Source organism: Equus przewalskii, chromosome 12 (assembly GCF_037783145.1).
Source record: "Equus przewalskii isolate Varuska chromosome 12, EquPr2, whole genome shotgun sequence".
In the NCBI taxonomy this organism is placed as follows: Eukaryota; Metazoa; Chordata; class Mammalia; order Perissodactyla; family Equidae; genus Equus; species Equus przewalskii.
Window position 1 is genome coordinate 36,268,976 of NC_091842.1, and position 15,282 is coordinate 36,284,257.

At 43.8% G+C, this 15,282-nt stretch overlaps 1 protein-coding gene across 50 annotated transcripts in view; it reads right to left on the reverse strand.

Annotated features, from left to right (window-relative positions):
* RBFOX1 (RNA binding fox-1 homolog 1) overlaps nucleotides 1-15,282 on the reverse strand; it is a 1,988,870-nt gene that overhangs the window by 161,969 nt on the left and 1,811,619 nt on the right. For all 50 annotated transcript variants that reach the window (XM_070566832.1, XM_070566855.1, XM_070566844.1 and 47 more), the window contains one exon: nucleotides 14,772-15,014. In XM_070566832.1, coding sequence (XP_070422933.1) covers nucleotides 14,772-15,014 — 243 coding nt within the window. The remainder of the gene's footprint in view (nucleotides 1-14,771; nucleotides 15,015-15,282) is intronic.

The following is a 15,282-nucleotide window of genomic DNA, read 5'->3' on the forward strand; positions in this document are numbered from 1 at the left end:
AGGAGTTCAATAAACGTTTTTTATCGAATGTCAAAGGGATAAATTTTCAAGACATACACAGCATGGTAAAGGGAGTACCAACTCTGGCTTTCAGATCGTGTCATGAAAGGGCTTATAGACGCACAGAGGGCAGGAGTAAGAGTGAAGATTTGATAGAATCTCCAGCAAAGGCAATTACGAATACTTCAGGATTTAATTCCAGCATGGAAGGCCTGCTTTCCATCAAGGTAGCATCCTTCCTGATGCCAACTAACCGGGTTTGTTTTCAAACTCTGCTGAGGTATCAAAAACCGTCTGCATTTCTGAGTTGCAACATACAGTGAGATGTCTGCGAACGTGGCTCGCCAACATCCCCACCGTGAATAAAATGATGTGGACCAATTGCTTACATCTATGAAAACCTAAGTGACTGTGAAGGTAGGCTGCAGGCTCCCAGACACAGAACGGGCCTGTGAGCCCGGCGGCCCCGAGCTGGCCCAGGAAAATGATGGGAAATTCAATTTCAGAAGGGCTGTTTGCAAAGTAATCCAATACATTACGGTGTGTGCATTATTATTGTATTATATTGAGTAATATCACATTTAAGGAGATTTCATAGCATCATAGCCATGCACAAGGGAATATAAAAGCAGTTAATAAAATAGAGAAGTACAATTTCCCTTCAGCCTTAGATATGTTCCTATTATACTCAGAATAATAATCAGAGGTCCACTTAGCTTGACTTGGGAAGTAACGGATCTGTAATTACCTCGTGCCTACAGTGTCATTATCAAGGGCTCAGTCCCAATGTCAGACCACTGTGAATCCTCAGAAAGCCTGTAGAACTCAATATCCAAGCGGCAGAAGGAAAATCACAGGGCTTCCTAAAGCCACACACACACACCTCAGGCGACGTCAAGACATCTGCGCAGCCCAGGCTGGGCTCTATGCTAGAATTAGGCTGCCTTTTGAAACCTGGATCTTTTTCACTAGAGTTTCTCTCTGCCATGGGTATTCTACCCCATGAACCCTTAGTTTACAAAGGAAAACATGTGATTCCCCCAACCACCACCCCACCCTACGTTCTCCCTCTCCTGAGCTTGCTAAGGCTAGTGGAAAAAAAAAAAATTCTGCAGATTTGTTGAGAGCAATGGAAGAGGGTTCAATGACTATTTGCCAAGAACTGACCTCAGGGGCTCTAACCAAGCCTTCAGAGGCTCTTTTTGGGATCAATGGCTCCAACCGTAGGAGAAATGATCCTGGGGCTTACCATATTCTACAGGTCAGCTCCAGAGCTGGGCCTCCATTACCTATTTTAGTCAAGAGTTGGTTGCCTTGTCTGTGCCTGTGTGGTTGAAAGAGCTGCCACGTGTGTTTGAGTTCCATGTTCGTTACTGCCTGATGGTGCAACATAGGGCAACTTACATAACCTCTCTGAATCTCTATTTTCCTTATCTGTGAAATGGGAGTAACACTACCCACATTAGGTTTAGATTTAATGGACTTAAAACCTGAATACAATACCCAACAGTATTATTACTTACTCCATTAATCATAACAATTATGATATTCACTCTATGACCTCAGAAGAACATAACATTTCCTAACCCTGCTTTGATTCAAATCAAAGTCAGTAGTAATACAGGTTTTGATCCCAAACCTGTTTCTGAGGAAACATGGGCAGTGTGTATATGTGTGTATGTAAGTGTGTGTATGGATGTGTTTGGAAGTAGAAGGGAATACTATATTTCACATATAACTCTGGCATTTGTTAAATTCTGGCATTACACAAACACTTATTTTTTTTGCCAGAGTTCCACAGGGAAGTCCAGTTTGACAGAGAAGAAAAAATAAAAGAAATTTAATTCAACGTCAGGGGAGAAATTGGAAATATTTTATTAAAAAATAATCCAGAAGAGCCAGATGACCTGGTCAAACTCACATGCCTATAAGGACCAGTTCCCTTAGAGAGGGAAGATGGACTCTGTGGTGACTACGGCGAACAGTCTTGGGGGACAGCCCATCCTCAACACTAGCATATAATTGCCGTGTTTTGTTAGACTTTTCCATTTTTTAATCAAAGCCAGATTACACTGTGAAATTTCCCAATTTGAAATGTAGGCAATTAATTTCATTTGTGAGCCCAGCAAAAAAGGCGTGAGGTCTGAATAAAGCCAGCAAGCCAACAATGTGTAAACTTTGGCTTGGATCAGGGATCGGCAAACTTTTTCCGTACAGAGCCAAACAGTATTTTCAGCTTAATGGGCCATATATGTCTGTTGCAATTACTCGACTCTGCAAAAGCAGAAGCAGCATAGACAATACATGAACGAATTGGTGTGGCTGTGTTCCAATAAATCTTTATCGACAAAAACAGGCAGTGGGCCAGAATTGACCCATTGGTCATAGAGTCTGGCCTAACGACTTAACACTGATACTAAAGGCCTGAAGAAGCCTGGAGAGAAGAAGGAAAAGGGAGAGCCGGTGAGGGGCTCTGGGTCCTATGGACAGTTGGACCAGGCAGAAAGACAGCCAAGACTCTGAGGTTCAGGCAATGCTTCCAGCTCCCCTCTCCAACCTCTGACCAGGTCCCCTTTGGTCTTCACTGCTAAGAGCTTCAATGACTCAAACCAAGAGAATGCCCTAAAGCCAGGGACTAACCTACTTTGCCTCCCTGTTATCTCCAAACTTCCATCTCCTGGAGTCAAGGAGACTCTCTGGGGTTGGTTCCCAAGGCTGCCCCGCCCCCATCATCTCTTTCTCTTTTGGGAAGCCACCAGATGAGTGCCACCCAGAGACACTGCCTGGAACCCCCGGCAACTCCTCACATAATTGCTAGCCTGCCTCCCACTTGCAAGCCAATTAGATGGAAAAGGGGGGACGAGACCCACCTCCCGTCATTCCAGCACTGCCGCTACCACTGCTTCTCTTAGTAAAAATTGGTAGTTAATTTCTCACCCTAAAAAAGACCAGGGAACAATCTCTTTAAATTACAGTGTTACAATGTGATACAAAGATGCAGAAGTCAAATACAATTTGGGTTATAATTAGCGATTTCCTTAGCAAGTTTCTATGGGAGATCCAGGCTTCCTCTCATCAGCTTGCCAAATGGTTTGAAGGCCCCTTTTACTCCACGGGGTCACTGGATGCCATGGGGGGAGGGATCTTTAGGGGATGGGAGGGGTGTGTGTGTGTGTAAACTGAGGCAGTTTTGAGCTAAACACGGAATTATCAGGACAAAGGTTGTTAACATATTTGTCTGCTATGATAGTATCAGGATTAAAATAGCAGGGAATGTCATTTAGGTAAAACAAACTATTTCTGATGGGGAAGTCACACAATGTGGGTTTAGGAATCCACCAGACAAATCTCTGTTTGCATTTACACTCCTCCCTTTATTAGTTGTACGGCCTTGGGGCAAGTTACTTAACATCTGTGCTTCCATTTCCTCATCTGTAATTCTGGCATGGTTGCATCCATCCTTGGATGGGTTATGGAATGTGAATTAAATGTGCAGCATGGTGCGTGGCTCATGGAGTGAGTAAGGGAGTGGATTCTGGAGTCAGCCTGGCTGCGTGTGAATACCAGCTCTGTCCCTATTAGCTCCGTGATGTGACCTTGGGTAATCTCCTTGATTTCTCTATGTTCTGGTTTTCTCACCTAGGTAATAAGAGGTTAGTTGTGGCATGCACCTACTCTGGGTTCTGTAAGATTCAACCAGATCCTGCACATAAAACTTGGAGCATCATGGCACCAGGCATCAAGCATGTCCTCACTAAATGCTAGTTACTGTTACCCAAGCATTGTTAACCAATCATGGTTGCCTCTTTCTTTCTCTCTCTCTCTTTCAGTCCAAGAAATTTCCTTTTGTTTCTCCCCATCTACCAATCAGAATGCACATTTACATTTCTCCATTTTGAAAGATGGGGACAGCCCAAACTCTTTGAATTGTGTTGTTTGCAATTAACTCTATGATTTTTTTTAAGGAATAAACTGCCTTTTCACTTCCAAAACAAGTCTGCAAACTTTAAACGTCTAAATTACCTTGGTCCTGATGGCCTGGTTTGTTTAGACTGTACAGCCCGTAAACCTTGGTTTATTGGAGAACAAACTTACCCACATAGCTTTGATGCAAGGACACTGAGATCACATCACAGTTAGGTCCTCGAGCCTGCATACGTTCTGTTCCTGATGTCAGAGGTTTATTGTCTAGGTTGCAGTGACCTTCTCACCAAAGTCCAGGAGTTGGAGAGCCCATGAGTTTCTGTGGGATCTCCGTGCAGCTTGGCTCAGCTGTCTCGTGAGGGTCTGGTTATTCTACTACAGGGAGCAGAGCCCAGGCTTCAAGCTCCTGTCCCTGAGGGAGCTCGTGTGGTAACTTGGTCTTGGCACTCCATGAAAAGCTATAATTCGACAATCTGACAGCCTCCACGCCCTTCAGGGATGCAAAGGCAGAAACCCAGACCCCCTAGTTAGAGTGTTTGACCCCGGAGCTATGGGGACTGGACCTGGTTGGAACATATAACACCATTGAATGAGCACAGCCTCATCAACACGAGCATCAGGAGGGGCAGAACAGAACTAGATAAAATAACCACCCTTTCGAGAAGTCTGGAGGCCTTTGTGAGAGTAAGGCCCCCTAATGGTTGAAACCTCTGGCTAGGATATCAAAGAAAAATGGTGCCTCAAATCACACAGCCCGATTTGGCTTTGTCCATTTCAATGCAGAGATAGCCCTGAGTAAGTGGATTTTGAAAACTACTACAGAATCCAGGAAATAGTGGGAAAAAAGGATAGTTATGGAAAACAGAATGCACAAGGAGGGGCACGGCACAGTAGAAATGGTCTTTTAGGATGACCCTGTCTGGTTTCTGCTGGGATAGTCACTGTGTGACTCTGGCAGGTCACTTTCTCTCTCTGAGACTTGGCATCATTTGTAAATGAAGTAGGTAGACAAGATGGTCATTTCAAGCTCTAACATTCTACAATTCTCTGCACTGTCATGCTGAAGCATCTAAACTGTCTTTTTTACAAACCTGAAATAGAGTCTCCCTTGAAGCGTTAAAGTTCCTAATTTCACTTCCTGTTAAAAAGAAGTAAAGGTTCCGAGGCAGCCCTAATGGCACAGTGGTTAAAGGCAGCCCTAATGGCACGGTGGTTAAAGTTCGGCACACTCTGCTTTGGCAGGCTGGGTTCGGTTCCCGGGTGCGGAACCACACTGCTCGTCTGTCAGTAACCATGCCGTGGCAGTGACTCTAGAAGAACTAGAACGATTTACAACTACAATATATACGACTATGTACTGGGGCTTTGGGGAGGGGGGGAAAAAAAAGAGGAAGATAGGCAACAGAAGTTAGCTCAGGACAAATCTTTCCCAGGAAGATAAATAAATAAATAAATAAATAAAGCTTCCAAGATTAAGTCAGTATCTTCAGAGGCTGGGAAGATAACGAAAATGAATGAATGAATGAATGAAACAAGAATGAGCAGGAGAGGGGCTGGCCCAGCGGTGTAGTGGTTAACTCATGCCCTCTGCTTTGGTGGCCGGGGTTTGCAGGTTCAGATCCCAGGTGCAGACCTATGCATGGCTTATCAAGCCATGCTGTGGCAGCATACCACATACAAATAGAGGAAGATGGGCACAGATGTTAGCTCAGGGCTAATCTTCCTCCCCCAAAAAATAAAAAAGAAAAATGAGCAGGAGAGCACAAAAAAATCCAAATTGCTGCTTACTCTTGAAAAAAATCAAAAGATATTGTATTGCTAGTTCAGCAAACCAATATGGCGGTGACTGTATGGACTGATAGGGTCTCCTCCTGTGGATGGGCCAGAGGGTCCCCACCAAGGGGTCACATAGCATCATGCCTATGGTTTTATCATTCCTATATTCATGGGGAAAATTACATCTTTCTTTTACCTAAGTCGCCATCTTAAACTGGTCTCTTTTAAACATGTGTGTTACTTGCCTGGACCTAAAAGTATTTGAGTTTCAGCCCTTAACTGATGTGTTCTCCTTACATCTATACAATGAGAAGATTGGACTAAGTGAGCTCTGTTTCCACCAGCTCTCACACTCCAAGGGTCTGCTGAACCCTCCAGGAACCCTCAGTTAAGATCACATAGCCAACTTCTTCCTCCAGTCTAGAATTCAAATAGAGACCAGAATTTGTATGAACTCACTATAAACTTGCAGAATCTACGGCCGCAAATTAAGAGCATGAGCTAATGAGTGATTCAAATACTGCCCACAAAACAGATCAATGCCTGCTTCCAAGTTCATTTAAAAACAAACAAGCCAAAGCAGCAAAGCTCCCTAATGGGGCCATGCACTATGCAAAGGCAATTAGGTCCTTCAAACACCTAGACCCTCGTTTGTATAGCTCCCAGACAGCCCCTTCATCTTCAGATTATCCGATGATTACCGCAACACTTGAAAACTCCACTGTGTGCTAATACTTGCTCAAAGACTAACATCTTAATAAAAGAGAGAGACTGCTTAGTCACACCGAGAGGGTAAAATTGACGACAATGAAGACAGGTACGAGTAGGCACAAAACACCAAATGAAGAGCAAGTCAAGACGAAACGTTTCAGATGGCTGCAACACTTGCAATTGAAATATGACAACAAAGACTCCCTAAGGAAACACTAACTCGAACTCAGAATACACAGGATCTTTCCCCATTTAGCAAAAGCAAGATGGCTTTGGGCCTTCAGAACAAAACTTCAATGAAGTATCTCTCCATAAATTTGAACCTTGTTTGTCCATGACCTAGACTTAGGTCAATGACTAGCTTGGACCAATCAGTTGTACTCAGGCATGAGTGACTGAAAACTATTTGCATGGAAATCAATAAATATAAAAATTACTTTGAAAATAAATGTGGGAATTTGAGCCTTAGTTGGACTCTTAGAGAAAACCGCACAATTCTTATGATAGATTTATTCTCCTGAAAAAAATTTAGAATGAAGAGTTCAGGGCAGAGGGAAACACTCTAATTTCCCATTAAAAAGGACATAATAATCCATAATTACAGTGATTCAGATGGTAGAGCATTTACTATGTGCCCATCACTGTGCTAAGCCCTTTATCGGCATCATCTCATTAGGACTTTACAACTATTCCAAGCCTCACAAACACAAAGGAAGAAAGTGAGGCTGAGAGAGGACGCATCACATGCCAATGGTCCCACTCTGGGTCAGAACTGGAATGGGCACTCCAACCACTTTACCTCGATTCTTCACTGCTTCTCCTGATAACACCTAACGTCATTTTTTTTCTGACCTGTCGTGAGACCCTTCAGTTCTATCAGAGTCCAAGGCTGTAGGCCCAGTCCTACAAAGGGACATTACACACATAGGTCTCTGATGCTCACGGCTATGCCCGCTCCACTCAGAGTTATCCTAAGTTGGGCTCACTTGTGTCTTTGGACACCAGGACCAGACACGCTGGGGAACAAGAGCTTTAGAACAGTAAAATGGCCCTGATAGTGGGTAATGAAGGCCTTTAATTTATCCTGAAAGCCCAGGGCCATTTATTCCAAAGCATATATAGGAGGCAGAAGCATAATACTCAGCCTCAGGAGGAAACGAGAGGCAGTACGTTGCCCTTAAAGTAAATGTGAACCTTAGGAAAAATAGAACTGGTATTGACAAAACAGCTCAGCCACACTGCCATCTGAAAAGACAATTTTGAAGCTACTGAAACATGTTATTGGAGTTTGCTCAAGGCCAGGTCTCAAATAAGAGCACACTCTAAGCTTGTAATATTGCACATGCTTGGGTCTGTGGGGGCCCTCCCCAGGGTGAAATGAGTAATTCCCAGACAAAGTATTCCTTCCTGCAATAGCAATCTATGCAGAGCAGGCCCCAGTGTGTGTGCCTGGGCATGCCTAGGGGATGCCTTCTGGGCTTCAAGCCCTTAAAAGTTTTGGTCTTGTATCTGACACACCTGGTTTTGAGTTCGAGCTCCTACCTATGAGCTACAATGACCTTGAGGAAGACCCTTGCCTCAGGCTCCTCAGCTATGACATGAGGATGATAACAACTCATACACACTTTTTATTTTCTTGGTGATGGAGAGTCAAGATTACTTGAGGCTGTCCGTGCAAAGTGCTTAGAACATAGTCTGATGCTCACTGGGCAAAAACTACTATTTTTGATATTGTTATTTTCTGCTTCCTATTTAGAGGTAGCTATTTACTGTATTTTTAGACAGGCATCCTTCAAGGATTTCACCAAACTTTTAATGTAAGCGGGTGAGGCCAAAGTCCTTCACCAGAGAGAGGAATGCTCTGGTGTTCCACACTTCACCTTTGATGGTTGTTTAGAAGAGAAGTGGAAGGAGGTTTGGAGACGGGAACAATGGAGGAAGGGAAGAGTAGAAATATTAAGAGCAGAGAGGCCAAATGACCAGCCCAAGATCCTTCAGCTTGTCAATAGTGGAGCAGTGGGTCAAACCCTGACAAATCCAGAGCCCAGGTCCTTAACTCACCTGCTTCTCTAAGTGGGAGAGCAGGGCTGTAGAAACCAGCCTTGGGGAGAATTCTAGATCCCTTGCCCCAGTCTCAGGCACTGGTCATCTAAGCTGTCGGCCAGGAGACTTCTAGTGAACACCTGGAGATTGAGGAAAGCCTTGACTTTGACATCAGACACACCTGGGTGAGGATCCAGACTCCGCCACTCACAATTCTCCCAAACTCATAATATCTTTAAGCCTCTTTGTCCCTTTATTTCCCCAATAAAATGGGGAGTACTAATATCATTTAAAAGGTTTGGTGTGAGGACAAAATGAGAGGAGGAATGAAAGAGTGCCTACTGTGGGCTGTGGACCATAGCAGGCCTCAATCGATGGGAGCACATCTTCCCCTTTCTTTTCCCTGATACCAGATAACTCTCAAATTACTTCCTTTTGTTAGAGAAAGGGGTAGCTACACCCAAACACACACGGTTGGAACAGCCGTGAGCCGAGAGAGTTGCATAGTGTGCTGTGTTGGGCAAGGGTGTGGGCAGCAGAACTTCTCAGGGACTGTCTGTGGGGGTGCAAATGGACTCTCTGCAGGGTAATTGAACAGCGTCAACATTTTAAATCCATATCCCTTTTAACCATTCACACAGATTCATCCACAGGTGGACCGCGATATTTGTACCCAGCCGTTCACTACAGCCTGGTTGGGAATAGCAACAGCGCAAGAGAAAACCCAGAAACAACGTAAATTCAGTGGGAAACCTCTGCATGTAAGATTGCACACAAACGTGATAAAGATCGAGTTGGATCCCAAAGTGCGATACAGAATGATTCCAGATATAAAGGGTGCCAAAGTGGGTGCTTAGTAGATTTCAATTCTGTTCTTTTGAGGATGGAGCTGGAAGTTAGAAGATAGAAACATTAATTAGCGACAGAGAGAGAGAGAGAGAGAGAAATAGACAGGCAGGCTGCTATAGGCTGAATGCTTGTGTCTCTTCAAAATTTGTGTGTTGAAATCCTAGCCCCCAAGGTGACGGTGTTAGGAGGTGGGGCCTTTGGGAGGTTATTGAGTCATGAGGACAGAGCCCCCATGAATAAGGTTAGTGCCCTTATAAAGAGACCCCAGAGAGCTCCCTCACCCCCCCCCCCCCCACCCTTGAGGGCATGGAGAAGAAGGCCAGCTATGAACCAGGAACTGGGCCCTCACCAGATACTAAACCTGTCCGTGCCTCAATTTTGGACTTGCCAACCCTTAAACTGTGAGAAATGAGTGTTGTTTACAAGCCACCTAGTTTATAATATTTTCATTATAGCAGCCCAAATGGACTAAGACATAGGCATATGCTTGAATTTGTACAAAACATTTCTGGGAGGAAATATAAGAAATTGGTAACTCTTGTTTCTGGCAGGGAGACTAAGTTGGGGGCTTTAGAAAATTTTCGTTTTCATTGTACACCCTTTTTTAATGTATGACTTTTTAAATCACAAACTGAATTGCCATAACAATGATAATAATGGCTAGTTAACAAACAGGAATGCATTGAGGAGTTTTCCCCAGATCTTAGCTACATAATTGGCTTCCAAAGCAGAGCCGGTATGTAAATGGAAGTCATCACCAACCAATATCTTATTTTCTTAAAGGTATTAATGAAATCTGGAGATTTAGTTAGCACTCCAGTTGGAAGCAGCTGAGGTTCAAGAAGAACTTGGCTCCTTAAAGAGCTCTTCTCTCTGTCAATAGAGCCCAGAGCTCGGGGACCAAGCTCGGGACCCACTTCTTTCTCCCATCAGCTCCCAGAGCTGGTAGGAGACTTTTAAACAGACTGCAGAGCTGTTAAAAATAGAAGTTAAGTTGCTATTGGAGATACGTGGAGAATTCACCACTTGCAAATCTCTAATTATAATATGTCAAGAGTAAAATACCTTGTCAGGGACAGTATCTAATATAATACAGTATTGGCTCTGTCAGCACAGTGATCCACGATGTGTTTGAAGGCCTACATTAAATAGACATTCAGCAGAAAAATGTCCTGCAGGGACTCATCTCAGCCCTTGGGGAACCGAAAGGATGACCTAGTAAGTCTTTTCTGTCTGTACTTTCCTGAGCCCTGGTTGGGAGCTCTGGGTGCGTCCTGCTTCTCTTTTACAGATTTTGCACTTTGTGTTAAATCATGTGCATATATTAGATGTTCTTGGAGCCTACCAGATGGATGGATCTTTTCTCTTACCCAAAACTACTCAGTTTCTCAAACAAATGATGGCCTCTACAGTGCCCTCAGACTGGCATTAAGCACTGTGCATATACGTCAAAGGACAGTTACAGCTATTCCTGGTACAACACTACCCTATGGGGAATAACTAGACGCTAATACAGGGCCATGTCTTCTAGGGTTGGGAAAACCATGAGTCTGACTCATTTTGAGGTTAAATTCCTTCCTTGGAAAATGCAGAACCTGCAGTGAAGAGAAGGTGTGCTTGGTAAATGTGTAAGGATGCAGGAACAATTTGAAACAAACTTGTCATAGACCATGTTCTGCTCAATCAGGTCAGGAAAGTGCGACTCAAAAGTAGGTCATGGACAGCAGAAGCATCTTTCTTTATGGCCACAGAGAGAAAAGCATATACATATAATAGTTTGTAGCAGAAACCAAGATGGCCCCTTTGACGATTCCTGCACTTGCCCTATAGCAGTTAAGAGTATACCTTCTAGGACTTACTTCAGAATCAGTCTCCAAGCCCATCTGCTTCAGTGTATAATGGTTCACCTTCCTTCAAAGCTTCCTGTAACAGTATGGATCACCCAAACATGGCTGGAGAAGACAAAGTCACCAGCTAACCAGCCCCACCACAAATTCACACTCTCCAACTCAGACAGGTGCTCATTGCCATTTAAATACCCTAGGAATTGTCTGAGCCAGATTCCTGATGTCCTTGCCCAATTTCAGGAATCATTCCACTGCTTGCAAGCTTCTCCCTTTCTCACTTTCTGTCAGTTGATGATGTCTTCATCATTGAAAAGTTGAAGACCATATAGAAGGAATTCTTCATGTCCTCTCTTGACTTCAAGATTTCTCTGTTCCCTCACAAGTTCACTCTTCCTTCTTGCTATAGTCTGAATGTTTGTGTCTCCCCCGAATTCACATGTTGGAATCCTAAAGCGCCGTGTGATGGTATTAGAAGGTGGGACTTTTTGGAGGTGATTAGGTCATGTGGAGGGAGCTCTCATGAAGGGGATTAGTGCTCTTAAAAAAGCCCCCTTGCTCCTTCCACCATGTGAGGACACAGTGCTCACCACTGCATCTCACTGCAGAGCCTGGGGCACCTTGGACCCCCTACATGCTGCTTAAATTTAATTCTGTTGATCTCCAAAGAGTTCTTTCATGAAAGAAGGATGTTGAGCACCTCAACTGCCCAACTGGATTAAGATTTCCTTTTAGGCAGGCATAATTAACTCTTTCTTTTAAAATTTCATTTCATAACTCTTCTGGCTAAAATTCTTTTCAATGGCTTCCCATTGCTCCTAATGTGGAATTCCACCCACTTAAGGAACCCATCAGCCCTGTGGGACATGATCCCTGCTGACTGCTCCCATTTCATCTTTTGCCACTGAACCCCAAACCCACCTCACATGCCCTAGACATATTGGGTTCTTTTTAGTTCCTCGAAGAGCCAAGCTCTTTCCAACTTCAGGACTTTTGGCTTAATATTCCTTCACCTTAAATATTGTCTCTTTGAAGAAATGTTCCCAGAATACTCATTTCCAGGCAGCATCCTTGTTCTTTTTAATCCTCCCTTAGTACCTGTCTTTTCTTGAAAAGCATTATCACAATTTGCCTTTCTATAGCTGTTTGATCACCACATATTCACTCCCTGATCTCTCACACTAAGTTAGGAGCAGGAAAGGACCCTTTCTGTTTGGTTCAATCATCACCCAGTATAATCCTGCCTCCATCGGATGCTTAGTAAACATTTGTGAACGAATGAATTAATCTTTCACAGCAGTTAGTATAGTTGGCAACTGTCGAGGCTTAATAAACAGTGTCCAATTGGACCTTTTTCAGTCCTAAGATAATCTTCTTAAGCCCGATCACCATTGATTGTCACAAAATAACCAACAAAAAATAAACAGCAGCCCTATCGCCTGGTAGTCAGCACAACAATAATAAACACCTGCTAAACCAGCAAACCCATTTAGTGAACTCATCCTGAAGTTACTTGAGGCAGATACAAAAAAAAAGGCAATAGCAGCAGTATTCACAAAAACCAACAGGTGGAAACAACCCAACCGCCCATCAATGAATGAACGCATAAACAAAATGTGGCATAGCCATACAACGGAAGAGTATTCAGTCATAAAAACGCTTAAAGTACTGATGCATAATACCATGTGAACGAACCTTGAAAACATTCTATTAAGTAACAGAAGCCAGACACGAAAGGTCAGATATGGTAGGATTTTTGTGAAATATCTCCAATGAGCAAATCCATGCAGACAGAAAGTAGATTGGTGGTTACCAAAGACTGGAGGGAGGGAGGAATGGGGAGTGTCTCCTTAATGGGTATAGAGTTTCCTTTAGAGATGATGAAAACCTTCTGGAACTAGATAATGGTGATGGTTGCATTAAATTGTGAATATACTTAATGCCACTGAATTGTATATATTAAAATAGCAAATTTTATGTTACATATGTATTTTGTTGTTAGTGTCCTCAAGTCGATTCCTACTCCTAGTGCCCCTGTGCCCAGCAGAGCGGAACCCTGCCCAGTCTTTTTGCACCATCCTCTCACCTTCCAGCATAGCAGACAATGCTCTGCTGCTGTTCATAGGGTTTTCATGGCCAATCTTTTTGGAAGTGGGTGGCCAGGTGCTTCTTCCCAGTCTGTCTAGTCTGGAAGCTCCACTGAAACCTGTCCACTATGGGTGACAACCCTGCTGGTATTTGAAATACCAGTGGTATAGTTTTCAGTATCACAGCAACATGCAGCCACCACAGTATGACAACCAACCAATGGGTGGCGTGGTTCCCTGACCAGGAAACAAACCTGGGCCACGGTGGTGAGAGTGCCAAATGTTAACCACTAGACCACCAGGGCTGCAATATATATATTTTACCACAATAAAAAAGGAGAGAAAGACATTAGAAAATGTTAGAATGTACATTATTCTTAAAAATCTACAAACCTAACTCCAAATGAACTACCAGGTAGCAAAGTAGTAAACGGTCACTTTTAGTTCCAATAAATACTTCACACTTCAAACCAACAAACTTCTGTACAAATACTGGTTTTCCAGGGCGTTGGCGAGTGGGAGAAAGAGGCTCAACCACCTTGTAGCTACAAAATGTTCTAGAGATTTGCTGCTCCCAGGCTTCTAAAGAGTTCTGTGGAACAAACCTTCCCAAATGTGTGTATATATATATATATGTGTGTGTGTGTGTGTGTGTGTGTCTTGTGGTATGCATGATTGTTTTAGGTGCACAAATGAACACTGTTTAATTTTAATAATTATTTTTGTTTAGGGTTATCATTGATTAGTAGCCAATAAGACTAGTTTTCATTGATGGTGGCAGTGAAATATTTCTTTTTTGTTTGTTTGCTTGTTTTTAATCCAATTAATGCATTCACATGCAATCAAATGTACTTTTCCTGGTGCATAGGGTCACGTAAATACCACCATCAAAATACAGAACAGTACCACTATCCTATAAAATCCTCTCGTGCTGCCCCTTTGCAGTCCAGGCCACCCTCACATGACGGTTCAGCAATAAAAAGGAAGACTAAAGACACACGGAACAACATGAATGACTCTCTAATGCATCAGGCTAAGTTAGAGAGGGCTGGGGCCAGAAGGCAGAGTGGCTGCAAACGGGCACAAGATTTGTCTCGGGGGGTGATGTAAATATTCCAAAATTAGACTGTGGCAAGCGTTGCTTAACTCTGTAAATACACGAAAAGTCAGTGAATTGTACACCTAAAATGGGTGAATTTTATGGCATGCAAATTACATCTATATAAAGCTGTTAAACACAGAAAGGTTACAGAGTGTATGATTCCATTGAGATGACACGTTCCAGAAAAGGCAAAACTATAGGAACAGAAAATAGATGAAAGTTTCCTTTTACAAATACATGTAGCGAATGAAAAATGTATGAATTTCAATAAGTAACAGGAGAGGATGCATGTAGATGAGGCAAACTTTGCAGAGCTGGGATGACAAGGATGGGTTCAGGGACTACTTTGCGGGCAGGAGTCCCCGGTTGGCACCCCGCTGTGATTCCTGGAATTCTGGCCCCTCCCCCGCCCCCCCAAGGCCTGCGCCCACTTACTGTGGCTGTGCCCGAGACGGTCTGCGCGCTCGTGTCCGCTGCGCTCTGCTCCGAGTGCGACTGGGCGGGAGGGTACAGGTTTAATGTGTGCTCGGGGACGGTGGTCTGGCCCGTGTATTCTGGCGCGGGGTGGGGATGAGGGGCCGTGTATTCCGCGGGGATGCCGTTCTGAGGGGGAGCGAACTGGGCCGAAGCATAAGGCTGAGCCATTGTGTCAGGGGCAGCTGCTGCTTCCTGATTACCCTGAAAAACCAGAAAGGAGGAGAGAGGGAGAGAAAAGTGTGAGCCAGCACCAAGCAGAACTTTTCCCCCAGGCCCAGGGACGACTGCTCTCCAGACACTTCTAGGTGCCAGCACTGCACCAAGAGCCTGAGATGCATGCATCCCAGTTCATTGTCACCAGACTCGATAAGGAAAGAGTAACCATCATTTATATAACCCCATTGTACAGATGCAGAAATTGAGGTTCAGAGAAGTGAAGTCACTTTCTCCAAGTCATCCAGCCCAATAG